Here is a 17,889-nt window from a genome sequence, read left to right on the forward strand (position 1 = left end):
TAACAGAAAGCAGCTGGTCAAGATTCATTCCACTTTCCTTGTTTCTCCCAAACAAATGCTTCCACTCCTTCTGGTCAACTGAGGCATCATTAAAATGAGGCGTTTACATGACAAGTCGCTGGTGCCACTGTACACTAAACAGGCCTGCACACTCACACACGCTCACGTTAACCAGCAAAGAAACAAACTCACTGGAGTTACCAACTGATGACAACCGTGTGTTGTGATATGGGGTTGTAGTGGTGGGTTTGTTGCTGTTGACAGCTATTAAAACAGAACGAGATTGGGCTCCTGCTTTAAAGAAGGAGTTAAGAGAAGACAACATATAGATTTTTCTTGTCAGGGGCATCCCTCATCACATTGACCTTAACAGGGAGAGCAATGGAAAAAATTCTTTCAACAGGCAGGACAAACAGAGGTGGAAAGAGGGTAAGGAAAAAGAGAAAGAGAACTGAGAAATTAGTACGAGAGAGAGAGAGAGCGAGAGAGAGAGAGAGAGAGAGAGAGAGAGAGGGGAGGAAAAGGAAAAGTGAAAGGAAGGGTGCAGGACAGGTTTCTGCTTGAGTGGCCAAGGCTAGGGAGAGTTGTCGAGTGCTTTCTGAAGGGAAGGAGCTTGTTTACTGCTGATATGACACGGCTACCCTGCAGAGAGGGAAATGCGAGCCCTCGGCCCTGTTATTATTAACAAGGACAAAGAGAACAGAGAGAGAGCGCACACAAATATGCGCTGGACACACAATGTGTGTGCACACACGCGCACTGCACATCCACACTGCCGATGTGACAAGTATGGATTTTCCCTAGTGTGGATTATTCACTGAGGACATCTGCAAGACATCGTCAGCCCTTTCGAGCAGCCCCCGACCTCTCAAAAACAGGGCTTTAATGAAAGGGGCCAGACCAGAGCAGTGTTAACTGGTGGAACTAGAGGCTGAGGGGGGACACAGAGGAGTTGTGGCTGACTGATGGAGGGGCGGCGGGGGGGTGGGATGGTGCAAGTGGCAGGGCATTAGCCACATCATGGCTTCCCAGGCTCCTTATAGAGCTTCCCCCTGGGCAGACCAGCTCTGGTCATCAGGCCACAGACCCTTGCCCACCGATCAATACACCCCCACTCAGTCAGTGAACACATGTGTGGACGTTCTCAAGCTGAAAAATAATTACACAGCAACAGCTACTTTTTACTTCAAAGTGTGAAGTAGAAAAAAAGGAGGGCGTTATTAAAAGAATTGTTTGTTTGTTCGCAGCTAAGGTCAACATGTCAATGGTATGGCTGCCGTACCCAATTTGAAAAGCATTCTGTTGGAAAGGACTGGAAAACTGCACAGCAGCGAACTGAACCAAGCAAAGTACTGCACAGTAAGAGGCTGAAGGTAAGGTCTCAAGTGCAACTGATAGAGGGCATTTTGCTTATTTCCAGAAACAAGCAAAGGACAAAAACCACTAAATCATGCCTTGAACAAATGCCCTCATTAATGTAGTCACGTTTTTCTGTGCATACCTTTGCTAAATGCCCCTCAAACAGCAGACAAGTAAATGGCACCATTAACTAAGACAGTCATGCGTGTTGTCTGAATCTATGTTGAGCATTACTGTCGAGGTGTCTGCCAGTGATGTAATTCAGACACTTCAGATCTGACAAGGAAATGGTGCCTAATGCGTTCCTGGGATTGTGTTCAAAGGGAGATGACCTTTGGATAATCACTCACTCGTTGGTCAGCTGCGAAGATAGAGAGATTTGTTTTTTAAAGGCAGTGAGTTTTAGGGGAAAGTGCAACACGGGGGTGAAAATTAACTTTTTTTCTTTTGCTTGCAGCCAGTTGGAGACACTGAAAACAACACGAGGACGAAGAATAGTCTGAGAAGAACATCACAGAGCACGTGAAGGTTAAAAGACCAATAAAGCTGATTCGTTTAAGGATAAAAAAAAAAAGAAAGAAAAATGGCTGCATCCGCTTTCACCAGAGCGGCTTCTCTCCTGCTGCTTCACTGCCTACGCACACTCTGCTTGTGTGTGCGCCCATGTACGTATGTATGTGTGAAAGACACCGTAAGAGAAGGTCACGGAGGAGGCAGTGGCAGCAGTACTGCAATTGAACCACTGTTACTCTCTTGCAGACCTCTATATAAACCAGTAGCTGATAGCAGCAATCATATCTAAGCTAGTGGCCACAGCAACAAGCAGCTCCTTCAAACTGATACTAACAGATGTCACCAAAATATAGCAACAACAAATGTGCTTTTTGAAGCAAACCACTCCTTCGGGTAGTTCAATGTCACTTTGAGAAACACTGTCATGCAGGGATACACAGACAAAAGATGCAAAAAAAGACTAATAAAATAAAATTCGACCATAAGGAATCAGAGTGAGAACTGTACTCTAAACTTGGGGATAAATAAACTGTTCTAAGAGGGGTGGAAACGATTAAGACATTATATTTATTTGTATACATTGGCAAGTAATTACCTTCAATTGCAGCAGCTCCTCGAGGTCTCGAATCCTCTCTTCTGCCTCTTTTCTCCTCTCACTTCCGAACCCGACGCTGCCAGCTGGAGACAGGGACCTGGACCGCTGCACTGGTGCACCCTGGGAAGGGTAAGCAAAGAAGCACTGGGGTGGGAGCTTGAACAGACTTCACTTACACAGACAGGCACAAACACATGCAGCAATTAACATCTGTAGAAACACTGAGTGAATGCCAATAATGGAATTATCTATGTTCACTCCACTCCCCTCTCACCTTGAGTAAAACATGAGCATTGTCTTTCTTGGTACACACATATGCAGACAAAAACAAACACGCTGCCAGAGGAATAAAGCAAGCTCAAGCAGCAGTCCACAGAAGCTGAAGGGAGGAGGTTCACTCTTGTGTGTGTGTGTGTTTGGAAGCAGGAGTTGCAAGCTGAGAGCAGCAAAGGTTTCTCCCTGCGACTGGCTAATGAGTATGTTCATTTCCATTTACATTGTTTCTTTGACAATAATGATGTCCCATTAGGGGAGACTAAAGGGGCTATAGATTCCAGAATGTGCTGGGCTTCATTACAAGAGGTGGTCAGGGAGGCCGCTCTAATTGCTCTGCTAGGGGCCTCCAGGTTACACTTGATAGGACAACTGGAAGAGCCGCCGATTAGGAGGGGGGGTGCAGTTTGCTTGCCAGCCTCTTCTGTAGAAATAAATAAAGAAATGGAGAATTGCTGGGGCTGCGCTGTAGAAAAGCGGTGGGAACAATATGCTAGTGGAATATGAATATGAAAGGATAGGAGGCCCTCCTGTAGCGCCGGGCAGGGCTGACCAGATGGCAGGCTAAAATATGCAATGCGACTAAATGCACAACAGTCCTTGGGTAGAGAAAGATGAGCAGTACAGGAGGAGGAGGTGGTGCTAAAGTGGTGAGGTTAATGAGAGGATAGCAGATCAGTTAAGCCTAACCCCCCACCATCCAAAAAATATGTATTTTGATTGCTGTTGACAAGCTCTCTTGCCTATTAAAGTCATTAAGATTTCAGCCTTTTCTGATATTGCAACACCTGTTGTTACGGCTGAAACAAGAAAATATCTCATGCCCTAGTGTCCTAAGCAAAATCATACACTAATCAAGCACTGGGGGAACCAAACACATCTTGGTGCTTGACCGGTGGGGATTTATGCTTCAGTGGGAAACTGCAAACTCCCGCTGAAACCCACACCCTCCTGGTGTAACCTCCTTAGAATTGTAACTACAAGTCATCTTGACGCAGCGCGCAGCTACTGTGATTGGCCTGTTCCGTACCATTGATTCCTCCTGTGCATTCCTGACTACTTTATCGCAGCAGTTTTTGAATATATCAGCAAGAGATCAACAATCGTCTCAGTCTGAGGAATAATAAACATAGCATCAATATAAGGACTCAAAAATGTCAGCAAATTCCAGGAGGGACATGGTACATTCTGACGGCTGTTTTTAAAAAGTCCTGACATTTTATTTGTTTCAAACATAAATGCAGGCAACAACGTCAGTCATTTACGTAGGATATGTCAAAGATTCCCTGCAGAAGCCAAATCACACCTTACTCTGTCAGCACAACAAATAGCGCAACTTGTACATGTGCTCACAAAGCAGCTTGGCAAACTTTAAAATAACATTGCCTGAAAACTCTCCACTCTCAAAAGTGAGTGAAAAAAATATTTTTGCATGATAATTCATAACACATCAGTAATATCTTCCCCACTCGCTGTCTGAGGAGGGTGCACAGTATCCTGCGGGACCAACATCACCCTGCGCGCCACCTTTTCCATCTGCTGCCCTCAGGGAGAAGGTACAGGTCTATACAGGCCAGAACATCCAGACTGGCCAACAGCCTGTATCCACAGGCTGTGAGGCTCCTGAACTCTCTGCCCCCCTCTCACGGACAATAACCATATCCAACTTCTTAATAGCAATGAACTGGTCTGCATTGGTGCATCATATCTTTATTCTCTTCCCCCCCCCCTCTTTCTTAAATAGATAACTATCATATCTGATATCATATCTCACAGTACAATAATATTGAATGGGTTGCATTGTTGTATTTTGTCATGTTTCTCAGGTCTTTGTCTGAATTTCTACGAACATTATTGCTAAGGATTGTCTTATTGCATTGGAGTCACACTGGGTTAAATATGTACACTTGGGTTTTAAGGGGTATTTATTATTTTCTTCTTTTTTTTGGGTTGTATGGAAGCCCCAAACGCAATTTCATTGTTCTTGACAATGACAATAAATAAATAAATACTAAATACTAATACTAATGTTGTTACATGGCAACATGGAATACATGAAAACAATGGACTCTGCTTTCTTTGCATTGCTCCTCATGAATCCCTTGTGTATGGGTCTGCAACTCAAATCATTCACATGAGGGCGAACTTCACCTATTTAGAAGGACACTAACAGACAGCAGATATTGTTCAGTGAATAGCAACTGCTGCAAAATGCTAATTGACATGTTTAAAAGAAAGGGATTAGACATTAAGACTTTTTTTTATTGTAACTTAAAAAACGCATTTGTCACTTAATTAGTTACTGTATAACACATTTCCTTTAGTTTTAACATCACAGAATGTGTATTTAAAACAGAACATCTGCTTGTGACATTAATATATACACGATGTACGTGTGCTGGGAAATGTGCTCTGAGGCTACAGTTGACTCCAGTGACCTGGCGGCCAGGTTTTGCTAACATGCCTGCATGGGTGCCAACCATGTGTTCTAACTCAGCCTTAATGACTCTATGCAACTAATTAGCAGATTGATCTGCATATTCCTGATGAGTGGCAGGCCAACTGGCTTAGTTTGTCTGTACAAGGGGGAAACACAGATTCCAAAAGGGGAATCCAAACCAACTCGAAGTCCTAAACCTAAAAGTAAAGATGAGCAATTATAAAGTGCATGACATACTGCAGACAAACTCTAAACTGGGTTTCAGGTAGAAATATAAATTGTGAATGATATTTACTACTTAACCTGATCACAGTAATTATTAATGAAGGTGAGAACCACGTGAGACAAACTGCGTGCTTGTCTAAAGTCCACGGTAAATTAATAAAATGGTGACACTGACTAATGACTGACATTTTGGTGCAGATGTTCTCTCTGGTCCAGTTGGACGCCTGACTGCTGCTGGACCCGAAGACGCATGAATGCCCTTTATTTGTGTGGGAAGCTCTGTGTTGCGGCATTGATGTTAATGTTCCACAAGACAGGCCTGAAGGATAAAAAGCAGAGAACACGAGACACAGAAGGCTGTCCTCGACATTTACCTCAGCTCGGCAGCTGTCTGGTGGTCATGGCCTGACCTGTGTATAACACCCTGTAATGGCTTTGTAAACATGAGAGTGCAATGCAGAAGGAGGGACAGAGGGCACATAGTAAGAAGGAAATGAGGGAAAAGGTCTGTAACTTAAAAACCGGATTTACTGAGGAATCAGCAGAGGAAAGAATCATTTCACTGAGTGCCCGCCTCCCTTCACCTCTCCTCCACTTTCTATCTGACAGAGACACTGAGTCACTGTCATCAATGGGTTTCTTTATGATTGCACTAGCCTGTTATGAGTGCATCTGGAGAGTAATTAAATGTGTTCACGTTCCCTGATGACTATACATACAAATGAGCACTGTTACTAAGCAAACTTTAAAAACAAATGCTCAAGTTTGAGCTCAAACTTGAAGTAAATCATGCTGAAAAATGGTCCACTCTGTATAATGTTAGCAATTCACAGTGTTGTTTCTAATAAAAACTCTAAACAGTCTGGAACTTGAAAATACAATTTTTCATGAGGTCTTTCAAATCTAATTTTCCACATCAAAGTAAACTTTCTTCACTCAAATCATGTGACACACACACACACACACACACACACACACACACACACACACACACACACCAAGTCTCTCAAGTTCCTTGAGACATAGTTTTTTTGTTTGTTTGTTTTTTAATGGCTAACATCATTATAACACTTACTGCATGCACCCAACACAGTCGGACATGCACCACTCTGCACTGTTTATAGACGCAGCCAATAATCCCACTTCACTGTGGGCATTGAGTAAAATAGCAGAAATCTGATTCCAAGGGGGAAACAGTATGCTGAACAGAAGACTCGTCTCATCAGCTGCTGACCTTCCAGTTTGTTATTCCAGTTTAAATGGAGTGGTATGAATCGTAATGAGGCATAAAAAGTTTATAGTTTTTTTGGACCATCATCGTGCTTCTAGAAATTATTCAAGATTTACAGAAAGGCTGGACATGTTTTATGAAGTTTACATGTTTTAAAGTAATAACCGGAGTTCTTATAGCTACTAGCTGAGAGACGTGAACGTGCCACTGTGCTATGTGAAAGAATGCCACTTTAAAGATGCCACTTTGTAGTCGCCACTCAGAAAATAAAACGCATCAATCTTAAATTTCATTCAGTTAAATAATAACTTTATTTCATTTAAAGGAGTTAGTTCAATTCAAAGCTCTCCATCTTTCATCTGACATCTGTTTCTGTAAATGTTGGCGCGGCAGCTCTAATATGATCATGTGCCTGCATTAAAATCTCATTTGTAAACGTATGTATAACACACAGTAAATGTGTGGTCAGAGGCAGTGACAGGCAGGATTGCATTTATAATAAATGAAAAGCCAAGCTGACGTTTACTGAAACTGATGACAAATGCCCCGATTTCCATTCAGTAGATCTCATTATGATTCACGTTATTAGTCAGTATAATAGAATATCAAAAAAAAAGTATTTACACACTGATTTTGGATATCAGCAGCAGGATCAACATTGGCCCATGTTTTTGATAATGAATTATAGGTGGATAGTACACCAATTATGTGTTTGTGAGTTGTGTGCCCTAAGGCAAGCATAAAGGAAGCTCATCAAATGTCAATACTATTTATTTATTTTGCACGGTATAATTACATTACACAAATAGACTGCCAGAACAGAAGCGCTTCGATTTAAGATACAATGAGGACAGCGGCTTAAATCAAACAACGTGTCTTCAGGCCAGCTTTAGAGTGAGTGAGGCCATCTAGAAACATGTCCTGCCAAACTTATGAGTTGGATACTGAGAAGATCAAAAGCTTCTTTCTTGTTCATAATGTACTGCTGAAGCGGTAAATTAGCCAGTGCCTGAGCCCAAGGCATGCGTGAAACCAGCAGCACACGCCGGCTTGGTCACAGTAGGAGGGGCATCTGTGTGTGTGTGTTGGGAAGTTCAGGACAAAGGTTGGCAGGGGCTGGGTCTGATAAATCATATGATTCTAGAAAGACAGTTTCCTTTATATCCCTTCTCTGTGGCTTTGATCTAATCTGAACAAAACAGTAATGGATAAGTGAGGGTATGTTAGCTGCTCATCCACGTGTTGGCTTTGACATAATTACCAGAAGCATGTTCTGACCTACCTGTTGTCTTCTAATGGAACTGGCAGATCTCTGATGGAAAGTACTACCCTCTGGCCTGGGACATGAACCTCGAGTAGAGGCCTGGTCAGGGCTAGACTTCTGGGCTACCGCATCAACCTGCTCTGACGCCAACGCCTGTGAGAAAAGAGATGGCGCATATGTTGGTGCTTGAAAGGCTGAAAAGAGACGACTAAGATAGGCTGATGGAAAACAGAGCCTTGGTTTGGTGACAGCTGTTATTTTGTCATGCTTATGTCCGGAAATTTAAAAATATTATCCATGTTATTCCTCAAAGTTGAGTATTTCAGCTGTAACAAACACACCCACTTAACCATATTTGCTTGTCAATGCAAATATCTAATCAGCCCATTACATGGTAGCAGCTCAATTCAATCAGGCATGTAGACGTACTCAAGACAACATGCTGAAGTTCTAACCGAACATCAGAATGAAGAAGAAAGGTGATATAAGTGACTTTGAATGTCACAAGGTGGCAGACATGCTAGTTTGAGTATTTCAGAATCTGATGATCTATGGGGATTTGGCTGCTCAACCATCTCTAGGTCTTAGAGAAAACCATCCAAAAATGAGAACATATCCACTACGCAGGAGTTATCTGGGCAAAAACACTAGAGAAGAACAGAAAGACTACTTCAAGTTTATAAGAAGGCAAATTAATTAACCACCTTATCGATTGGATTACAACCAAGGTATACAGAAGAGCAGCTCTGAATGTACAACATGACAAACCTTGAAGGAAATGGGATACCACACTGGGTCCACACTTTCTGTTCTCAACTTGTGTCAGCTGAGAACAGAAAACTCAGATTACCACTCGCACGGGCTCCGCAAAACTGTCAATAGAAGATTGGAAAAACATTGTCTGGTCTGATGGGTCTTGATTTCTACTGTGACACTGGGATGGTAGGGCCAGACCTCCGCATAAGTAACATCAAAGCATCGATCCATCCTGCCTTGTATCAATGTTTCAGGCTAGTAGTGGGATGTGGTGGAACGGGAGATTCACATCAAAGATGTGCAGCAACTGTGTGATGCTCCCATGTCAATATGGACCAAAGTTTCAGACAAATATCAAAATATCAGCACCTTATACAATTAATGCCATAAAGAATTAAGGCAGTTCTGAAGGATAAAGAGGATCTAACACATACTAGCAAGGTGTACCTAATAAAATGGATATGTTCTCTTTAAATTAACAGCAAGCTATTAATGAACCAATATCAGGCTAATGTATTTTTTTATTGCTTAATTCAGTTTAAAGTTTGCTTAAGCTTAACCAAAGCAGAATACAGTCTGCCTTTAATTCTTTCCACTGTAAAAAATACTTTTTTAAAATAATGTTTTAAATCTTTAATCTTCTTTGTGTACTTGCAGCAGTCATGTACTGCATTGCGTTACAAATGTGATAACAGTTTGTCCACCATGTAGTTAAAAAGAATGGCAACTTTAGCTCACTGCAGTCAACACCCAGATATCTCATCTAGTCAAGAGATAATTAACCAGCAGCTCCACTATTTCGGAAAAAAGTGTATAATGAGACACTTTGGGACAAAATACTAACACAATCAAGACTAACCAGAGGGGGTTTCTGTATGTACAGGGCAACAACTGTCACCTTCAAACTGCCCATGTCACTCAAACTTTAATCTCTACGCTTAAGCTACTGTTGTGTTGTTATGCTGAGTGTGCGTTTTTGTGCAAAGATATTATAGCTTTAAGGACAGCATGACTTTTAATCCACTGCCAAAAGGCCACGTGCTGTATAGGCAGTTTTTATCAAGTCAGACAAGCCCTTTTATAGTTCAAAAACTCATCCACATACCTCTTGACTGTATCACCTGCACATATTCACGCCTTTTCTTAAATCGCTAATAAGAAAAAGTGTGAAACTAAAGAGAAAAGAAAAGCTTCACCTGCTGCTATCAACAACACTTTGACTCAACACATCAAATTGAAGCTCTTTGACAAACAAAGGCCTTCACCACCATGTTGTACTGGGAGGCCAAGTTGTGAAGAAAACCACACAGGATGTCATCACCTTTTTTCCAACAAGTCCTGATTGCATTATCAGAAACCTGGCATCTGGGCGTGACCTTGTTAACTGCCAGGGTAATCAACTTTAACCAAAGGGGAGGAGAGGGGATGATAAATTATTAGTGAGGAAGATTTTGTTCATGTTTTATTAAATTGGCCTGTCAAAGGGGGTTGGTCAAATTATCTGGGGCCTCGTTTATTGGAGGCCGGCCATATTGGCGCATCTGTTACAATTATTTATAATTTCCAGGCAGGCAGGAGGATGGAGTGCGTTTTTCGGCATCAGCCACATAAAGCAATTTAGAAATTAACTGATGCGGGAGCGTCTGACTTTTCTTCCTCGCGAATTCTCTCTCATCGCCCTCCTGATTTTCATCCAGCGGAAAACAGGAAAGCCGGGAAGCCGTTAAAAGAGCAACAATATATATATAAACGGAAAAAAAAAGACAAACAGATTACACGTAGCTTAGAGTAAACCAAGAGACGGCACGGGAGCATGAGATTGACAGAGGAGAAGAGAGCATGCAGGTGTGGTGAAAAAAATAAATAAAAAGAGCAAGAGATTGGGAGGAGGCTGAGGGAGGGAGGGGAGGAGGAAAAAAAGAGAGAGAAAAGCCGGTCTTGGTAATTACTGAACACGATTAGGTTCTTGGGGGAACTTGTCTGGCACTGGCGGCCCTCACATGTGAGGATGCGGCAGGCAGGACCATATGGAGCGAGGCTTGTGATTGTGCTCCCTGAAGCTCGTGACCCGTCTGCTGCCGAGCCCTTGAGCTGAATGTGAAATGAGACTTGCCAGGCCTAATGTTCTACACATGCACCATTTATGCCACAAAACAAATCTGATCACTGTTAATTATGGAGTAGCTATAATCAGGAGGGGCTCCCCACCCACACGCACACACCCAAAGCCACTCACTGCATGGATACACAAACGCATGCTCACACAATCGCATTCGAATAGAATGAATGGAACGACAGCATATGTGAAAGTGATTGGATAGGCCTGAGAAGTGAGGACTTTAAGCAGTGCACTCTCAGGCCTGGTGCACTTTGTATTCAAGATGGTGAGTCTTCAAAGAGCATGTGTCTTTGTGCATAGATGGATGAGTGTGTGTTTTAACTGGCAGCGCAGTGGAGGGGGACTTAATAGAAGGACGGCACACAGTGAGTAGGAAGTAGGTGCGTGTATGTTTTCGGAGTGTGTACCCAGCCCTGAGTCCTCCCACACAGTCTGTTTGACCCGGGTGTATGTGCTAGAACGAGTGAGTGTATGTCTCTGCAGCGGCACATGGCTGTGCTTCATTAATGAGGCGAGCTGTGCTACACAGAGTTTCTCATCTAATGAGAGCAGTTGAGCTTGTAAAACACACCACTGGCATCTATGTCATTAGTATGTCTCTGGCCCTGGACGTGGGCCAGCTCCAAACACTCACCCACCCACTCACACGCACACACACACACATGTTGACAACAATATTTACTACTAATACACACCCAAAACTCAAACTCATGTAGGTAATACTATTTAGTGATAATACAATCAGCACACATAACATTAGTCACTGACAAAAAAATGCATTTTAAGCATTAATGGAATTCAAATGAAAAAAGAAACGTGTGAATACAGCCACGTGTTTACAATAAAGATTAATATACTTTAAAGTAGGTCCTGCGAGTTTAGTTAAAGGAAGGGCATTCGTCTTAATGGCTCAGTCACACTAGAGCAAAAATAGGACAGAGACTCCTTGCGCCTAGGAAAAAATCGGTGGTTGCTCGGTGAAAGCAGTGAATTGTTTTTGCTGTCTTAGACTGATTGAAAGTTGTTGCGGTGACCAACTGGTTGCCCATAAGCTGAGGCTGTTCTAAGTAGTTAAAGTAAAGTAATAAAGTAGACATATATTCACAGATTTAATCCCAATTAATCACTATTTTGTCACAGATTGCATATAATTGCCCACTTGACTCCGTTTAGCAGGCTGATTCTGTCTCATTGTCTCTTGCACCAAAATCGCTTTGAAGACTCCAACTGACTGCAAGTGGTGATAGACCTAGTGTCTGCCTCGAAGCAACCATTTCGAAGGCAACAAGATTGCAAGTTCATTGCACATGGTTGCAATAACTTTGGTTGCAATAACTTTGGTTGCAATATGGTCTCCAGTCACCGTTTTCCTCATTGTGACTGTAGCATGAATGAAAACAAGGCCTGTGCCTTCAATCACATTTTCACAAAGTACAATGATGAACATTCAAAGCTAAATTCATATATGAACTTATTTCCTCTCTCCTTATTTTAATTGAACTTAATTTCATGCTTATTAGGGTTAGCAATATCGTAGCAATTTGGTACTACCGTGATACCTTCCCCACAATAGCAATGCTATCATTATACAGTAGTTTTGATACTCACTTACACATTTCTTTATTGCGTTAATTTTAAAATGCAATGTAAAGCTAGAAGATCAGGACGTCATGCCATCTACAGCCTGACATGGAGATGTTTGCACCACTTTATAAACCTGCTTTTTGATTTGCTTTACCCTGCTGTCAGCCATTTTTCACATCACCACAATTCAGTTACCTTTAGTTCAGTTTACCATCTTTCATTTGGGAAATTCAATATATTGTCAATATTTAATTGACTTAAATATTGACAATATATTGCAAAACACTTCTTATGTGGTGCAACATAGTTAACATTTGGCATTCCTTAATCCTTGTGTTATTTTACAGAGAACTACAAAATCTAAGAAATTAAAAATCCAAGGTCTGCAAAGTGCTTAAAAATACAGAAATAAAAATTACAATACTGAGACAAGCTGGACAACATACTAAACTCATCCTCATGCCTTTTTGAGTGTCTATTCAACTTCTAGCTGAAAGCTGATTTCATATTTCTTCGTGGCATTATGTTTTCACCCTTTTCAGCCGATGACTGCCATTAATGATGATGATGATCAAAAGAAATGCCTCACCAAAGCCAAAGGTGACCTGACAAAAACGGTGGGTGTATAAATTTATGCACGTGTGAGCGTCTCACTAGCACTTTAATTACACATCTAAAAGCGTTTAAATTAGCCAACATTAATAAAAACCCAGGAGCAGATGTTAAAAAATGATCTCAGCAAGATAAGGGAGATGCAACGTGTGGGGTTCATTCAGTATATTAAAAAAAAAACAGGGGGGGGAAGGCTCGGTCATGTCTCTAAATGTTATTTCTGTGCTTCAGGCTTAGTATGAGACCTTACTGCATTTCATGTATCATTATATTAAAGCGGCATTCAAATGTCTATAGACATAGTTTAAAGAAAAAACACAGGTGTTATGTTAACATTATTGTTGTCCTATTGAGATAATGAGACAAACCAAAGCAAACAAAAAGAAAAAAAAAACACAAACCTTGTATAAATGTTTTTTTTTTTGTTTTTTTTTTTTTAAATAGGCCATTAAAAAAAGTTTCAGTAAACATTTCAAAAGACACAGGTGCTTCTTCCCATTATATTTAGACCAAACTTTTCTGGATTGAATGTGAATGCCTAATTTTCTCTTTCCAATGTTGATGAGAGAGTAACCACTGCTTTGAATGACTGCCCACATAATTAACAACTTACCACTCATTTACTGCGGTGATGATTCCAGAAAGCCTGAGGTCTGCTGTGGATTCTAATGTTGGTCTTTAATCACAGCTCGGCTCTGATAGTAGCCAAACTCTAACTAAACTACAGTAAATACAAACGATGCAGTTAAACGCTTCTGAATAATGAAATGTTCAGACTAGCTAGTTTTCTGTCCGCTAATGAGGGAGCCTGCTTTGCATCTAGATTGCGATGGTGACCACCCAACCTGGCAACCCAAGCCTCCCTAACCTGGCAATTTCACAGCAGCTCGTTGTGCATGGAGGTCATCCAGGTGCCTGATGATCAGCCAGGCCCTAAAGCTAGAAGATCAGGGCATCGGGCCATCTACAGCCTGACATGGAGATGTTTGCACCACTTTATAAACTCAAACACAGGCAAATACCCACACACTGGACAACTACCTAAGCACAGGAGCAATTAGCTGACTTTTGATGTACTAAAAAATGGTGACAATCTATCTACATACAAATATAGATCTTAGAGAGACAGACTGATAGATGTAGTATTTATATTTTAATTTGTGGATAAATAACAAAAATAGATTTAACAGATAATAGATTTACATTATTCAAGTAGAAACCAGCCTGATTAAAATGAGTTGAGCTGTGTGGTCACGCCACACACTGCCCACATTTGAGCCTTTGTAAAGTCTTGTTCAGCTTCCTGTAAAGAGTTAACTTTGCATAAGACAAGCGAGAACGCACAATCCTGGTGTGCGGCATGGAAATGTAACACACAATAGGTGTTATTCCTCTCACCCCAACCCCTCCTTTATCCCCGCCCCCACCAAAAACCACTGCAGGTGGGGTGTTCAAAGCCGTCGCTCCGGTCCATATTCAAATGAGCACTGTGTCTCCCCCCCTGTGCTCCTGTTGCGATCAGTACTTTGATCACCTCCAATAGTAACTTCCACCAAAACATTTAAAATTAAAATCAAATCTGCCTTAACAACCCGAGCATTTGAATTTAACAGGTGTTCGGGAGGAAGTTGTTACAGAATTCGCGATTATGTGCTCGGATACACACACACACACCTTCAGTCAAACACACAACTATGAAGACAGACGTACCCACACGTACGCATAACCTGTCAGTGAAATTAGAGAGTGGGAAATAGAAAACCCTCCTGACTGAGCGCTATACCTTGGGATACCTGATCTGTTCACTTTGATGTCGGCGGGTAAGAAAGTTACAAAAAACAAATCAGCCAGACAGCAGCTACATGTGTTCGGTAAACAAAAGTTATCATTTATTCTTAGCTTTGGTTATATATATGATTTTTTTCTAATTATGTCCCAGCCCTGAGAATTGTGTGAGCTGACTTTTCACTGTAAGAGACAAGAAAACATGCACACATATATCAGTAAGTCACAATAAAACTACCTGCCTTAAAATGGTGCATGACACACAAAAAATTAAAAGCCCCCAAAAACATCTGCATAAATACCCAGAATTTCCCAGCAGCACACTGCATTGTAACGAGATGATCGATGTTATTCACTTCACCGGTCAGTGGTTTTAATGTTGTGGCCAGTCAGTGTATGTGCCCACACTACACACACAGAGCACTAACTGCATCTACTCTAAATGTAGTATTAATTACTGTGGGAACACTACAGTACTGTATTTAATTACTGACTAAATGATCCATTTATATTTTACCGCTGGTTAAATTAAGAGGGTTAAGTGAGACAGGTTCATTGTAACTCACTTAACATTTGAACTGATATCTTCTAACTTGCACAGTCTGGGAGCAGCACTTTCAGAAAATCAGCCAATCAAATTAACGAATTAAACGCTGCGGAGGCAGAAAAACATTTCTTCGCTGCTGCAAAAATATTGTCTTGTGCTGCATCAAATGGAGTTATCTGAAGGAGGAAACTGGAATGGTAAGTCGTAGAGCAGAAGAGACCGAGAGGCTCCTTAAAATGTCAAGTGGTGTGCCAGAGAACTGCTGATGGAATAAAGTGTCTCAAGATTTTAATTTTTTCCCCAACCAAGTGTCTGACACTGTGTGGTCTACCACCTATCGTCATATCGTTAGCAGTTACTAAAGGCCTCTATTGCCTTGGGGGCGATTGGTTCAAAAGGCACAACGCTAAAGCCAAAGTCCCGCTGACTGACAGATGTAGAATTGTAACTCTAACATCATCTTCAAAAACATTATGGAGGTCCAATTAAATCACCTCTCTCCACCTCTTACGTGGCTTTGCTGTCTGACCCGCGTGTGTTAAAAGGACTTCCAGTTACTTGGGTAGGAGGGGAGAAAGGCGATATCTAAAGTATGTTATTCAGAGAGTGCGCGTATGCCTAGGACTGGCGCTGAGAGAAGATCAGATAGCGGACATAAAAGACACTGGTGCTCAGAGAGATGGATAGATCAAGGGTGAACTAGAGCAATATCAAACGAATGATTCTGAGTTAAAGACCACCACCACAGGCCATGCTGGGGCCAGTCAGTTATTACTGTGCCTGCAGGTCCACCTACACATTGACATCTCTGTACCTTGGGACAATTAGATATTAAGTCCAGGCAAGCAATTGACAGAATTATCAAACTATAATGTGTTTGTTGTGAAACAAATGCATATCATAGATTGGCATACTTGCTATACTAAGATGTTTTTATGCATTTGATCATTAAGGCCTTTTTGGAAGACATAGTGAAGAATGAGAATAGTCCTTACCTTAAAGTTGGTTTGTTTTTGAGGAGAGGGGTAAATGGCTGTTAGCTGAGGCTGTTGTTGCAGCTGCAGCTCCTGTTGAAGTTGTATTTGTTCCTGCTGCTGCTGTTGTAGGCCAGCTTGGAGTTCTAAAATCTGTTGGTCTTTCTGCGCCAGCTGGCTGCTCAGCTCCTGGTGACTCTGGCGGAGCTTGGCCTCACTAGACACGAGAGCCTGGTAGCACTGACTCAACTCTTTGTATAGCTGTCAACAAATATATATAAGCCAGAGAGGTTTAAAATCCAAGCAAGAGGGAATGGAAGGGTCAGATCGATGGGAGAAAAATGACAAAAACCACTCATTAGGTGACATTAAGACTGTTATATTCAGTAATAGAAAAATTAGGATAAGCTAAATAATCTAAATAGGGAAAAGAAGTTGTTAACAACACATGTCCCAAATGATTTATGTTTGCAAAATGTCTTTCTCTATGATTCCTCCACGTGCATGGCAAAGTAGTATGCTGCAAACCCAGTCACAGTAACAGGAGACTTCGAGAAAAAATGATTTTCTGGCAGACACAAAAATAATTGTAGGTTACAGCTAGCTTGGAAATAAATCACCACAGTTGGTGAGGCCTGAGTGAAGCGCGATGAAGAGGTTATAACACTGTTGAGTTTGAGGTTGGGTGTGTGTGTGTACTTGTGAGTACCTGCTGATAGGAGGTAGCGTCAGCAGAGTGAGCCTCTTCTTGGTTCCGCAGAACTCGCTGTGTGTCGAGGTTGAGTCCTTCCAGTTGCTTAATCAGGTGGCTCTGCTCCGCTGCATGCTCTGTGCTCCGTCTGTACAGCGTCTGCACTTCCGCAAAATCACGACTACACACAGGCACTCGCATTACACGTTATGCAAAGTCATACAGTACACAACAATAATGTGCTGCTTACATTAAATATTGTGGATTTAGTTATATTTTTTTATATAACTATAACTACGTATTCAAGGTGAGAAACATAAAGGTCGTGTACTGATATTAAAATAACTATTTAAACAAGTATGCCAGAGAACCTGAATTAACTCAGTTTTAATCCTTTTGGGTTTTAAGATAATAGCACATGTGTTACAGCTGTAAAAGTCTAACTTTTGATAAATATGCAACTCAAATTCATAAGCCTTTATCATCATCAATGCCTAAATGCACAACAAAACTATAGAGCAATAACAATCATAAAGTTGTATGCACATTACATTATTGTAATGTATTTATGACAGCAGATTTCATTCTTTCGTCAACAGCAGCTACATTTCTCAACATACCAAAATTCATCAGCACCAAAAGGTCATTTCCATCTTGTTTAGTATCCACCAGTGGAATTACCACAAAGCGCTTCTCAAACTTGTAAGGAAATCTTTAATCACCCTGCTAAATCCACAAGAATAGTCTATAGCCCTGGTGTGACTGACATGTCAGACTGCCTCTGGCATTAAAACAGAAAAGTAGTTAAAAAAGGTTGAGATTACCACTAAGGCTCCTACAGTTCTCACAGTTTTTATCATATCGACTAAAGCTTAGCCAAAGCCTGCCCTGTTCCCTCTTCTCTCTCTTTTAAAGCATATC

The 17,889-nt window shown here is 41.4% G+C and overlaps 1 protein-coding gene across 3 annotated transcripts in view; it reads right to left on the reverse strand.

Annotated features, from left to right (window-relative positions):
* cntln (centlein, centrosomal protein) overlaps window positions 1–17,889 on the reverse strand; it is a 92,555-nt gene that overhangs the window by 61,521 nt on the left and 13,145 nt on the right. For 2 of the 3 annotated variants that reach the window (XM_085276650.1, XM_085276648.1), the window contains 4 exons: window positions 16,987–17,149; window positions 16,299–16,538; window positions 7,919–8,053; window positions 2,468–2,587 (listed from right to left, as the gene is read on the reverse strand). In XM_085276650.1, coding sequence (XP_085132776.1) covers window positions 2,468–2,587; window positions 7,919–8,053; window positions 16,299–16,538; window positions 16,987–17,149 — 658 coding nt within the window. The remainder of the gene's footprint in view (window positions 1–2,467; window positions 2,588–7,918; window positions 8,054–16,298; window positions 16,539–16,986; window positions 17,150–17,889) is intronic. The other variant, XM_085276649.1, reaches the window with a different exon arrangement.

The sequence above is a fragment of the Mchenga conophoros genome, linkage group LG6 (assembly GCF_057382185.1).
Source record: "Mchenga conophoros isolate Kocher_MC1m ecotype Shallow Benthic linkage group LG6, M_conophoros_male_GT1.1, whole genome shotgun sequence".
NCBI lineage: Eukaryota > Metazoa > Chordata > Actinopteri > Cichliformes > Cichlidae > Mchenga > Mchenga conophoros.